The sequence below is a fragment of the Verticillium dahliae genome, genomic scaffold (genome assembly GCF_000150675.1).
Source record: "Verticillium dahliae VdLs.17 supercont1.4 genomic scaffold, whole genome shotgun sequence".
Taxonomy (NCBI): domain Eukaryota; kingdom Fungi; phylum Ascomycota; class Sordariomycetes; order Glomerellales; family Plectosphaerellaceae; genus Verticillium; species Verticillium dahliae.
In genome coordinates this window covers 1,299,249-1,301,188 of record NW_009276925.1, presented here as the reverse complement: position 1 = coordinate 1,301,188, position 1,940 = coordinate 1,299,249, and the positions used below count along the sequence as shown (strand labels likewise).

Here is a 1,940-nt window from a genome sequence, read left to right as displayed (position 1 = left end):
CCCCCCCCCCCCCCCCCCCCCCCCCCCCGGCCGGCGGGCGGCGGTGGTGCTTGCTGGCCGTCGATGTCGACTCCATGCATATGATCCGACTCATCACAATTTTTGCTCGAATTGAGACCTGCTGGTTGGTTCGTTTGGCGGGCAGGCTGGGGCAGGCGAGCTGGGCCCTGCTCGGGGCCCACAACTTTGGGAGATCAGGGGCGTTGACTTGGGAGGAGCCGGCCTCGAAACTGAAGGCGGTGAGCCGCCTTTGCAGCACGAGAGTTGACAGGGTTGAGAGCCTGTGACAGGGCGTGGTCCATGGATAGGGTCCTTGGGGGTCACAATCTTAGCGGCTAGCCAGGGGCGAGAGGGGCTCCCAGGAGTGCAGGAGTGCAGGAGTGCAGGACTGGGTGGTGCTGGGCTTTTACGGTTTACAGGTACGAACGTATATGTACCGTGCAGTGTGGCCAAGGTTGGTCTAGCGCCCTTGCTGCTTTTCGAAGGCCTTCACCCTGCCAGTCAATCACCGCCATTACCTGCAACAATTTCCTACAACAAGGACGATACAGCTAGCCAATGTCATATGCAATGTGATTGCTGGCTGCGAACACCTCAGTGTTAGATGACATTTTTGAAGCCCAATCAACTCTGTATGGGATTCACGGGTGGCCGGCTGGTGCTGCAAGCCACAGCTACATGTACCTCAGCAAGTGCGGGATGAGACTTAAAGCAGCGCTGAGTATTGCGGAACTGATCCATTCTGGAGGGGGGCTTTGTTCAAACCCATCTCGAGAGGTCTAGCCGTTGGTGCGCCCCTTTTCTTGCGTGCTCTCCTCGAGACGAACCATCAACATCTGCCCCTCACTCCGCCCCTCTGCCCCTGTCCAGACCAAGTAACTCGAGTGCAGCTCCGAGGCCAGGCCAGGCCGCATGCCATGTACACCTCGCCTGGCTGTCCACCTGATGCTTCAACGCATGGGTCTGCTGGCGCCCAAGGAGAAGCGCAAGCCAAATCCGACCAAGGTGAAATGCAGTGCAATGCGTGGGGGAAACTGCTGGCCCCCTCCACTGTTGAATCAGGTTGGCTGCAGGTTGAGAAGTCGAGGGAGAACGGATCTGGATCTGGCCAGTATTGTTTTGTATGTTACACTCGAATAATGCTCATAGATCTCCTTACTCCCGAATGTAGTTGGAGAGCATAGGATGTTCTACAAGCACATCTAGTAATTTGAGCCACCGTGCATTCTTCCAACTATGCCTCTGAGTATCGCACAGTGCAAAGTTGGCGTCAAAAGCTGTTGGTATCAGAACCGCTGAGTGTCTCTCTTGTGATGGAGCCGGGCAGACTCTTCTAGCCACATCTCTTTACTGCTTAGCTAATCGAGAAACCCAACACAGCCACACCACCCCACATGTGACCACATGGACGTGCGCTTGACGACATTCATCCGTCTGACGCCCCCGAAGTTTCCTTTCTGCCTACGAACCTATTCGCCCTCTGTGAACACGCAATCAACAGCTCATAACCGCCGGACCTCTGCCATCGACTTCACGTACTTCCATCTCGTGTCGTAGGAAAAAACAAGCGACAAGACACAACTGCGCGCGACAACGACAGCTTCCACCATGGCTGCCAACACCAAGTACCAGCAGGCGCCAACTCACGACCCCGATGCCGACGAGCACGGTCTCTACTCCCAAGCACCCCCAGCGTACCAGGCCGAGAGCAGCGCCGCTCAGGATGAGGCCCGTCTCTTCGGCGGCGGCGCGCCGCGCGCCAGTCAGGATGAGGACGGCGACCTGCCCCGACGACTTCAAGTTTGGGCGGCTCCGTCGCCGAGGCCACCATCGACATCCCGCATGCAGTTCATCCGCAAGGTCTACGCCATCCTGACTGTCCAGCTCATCGGCACCGGCGCCGTCTCGGTCCTGAGCTTCTTCAGCGAGGGCTACAAGAC

The 1,940-nt window shown here is 57.8% G+C and overlaps 1 protein-coding gene across 1 annotated transcript; it reads left to right on the top strand.

Moving 5' to 3' along the window:
* Positions 1-1,496: 1,496 nt before the first annotated feature.
* Positions 1,497-1,935, top strand: VDAG_02760 (uncharacterized protein; the record flags this gene model as incomplete). The annotated part of the gene is made up of 1 exon (XM_009653413.1): positions 1,497-1,935. A coding segment is annotated over exon 1 (327 nt), but the record flags the coding sequence as incomplete, so codon positions are not given.
* Between the last annotated feature and the right edge of the window lie 5 nt (positions 1,936-1,940).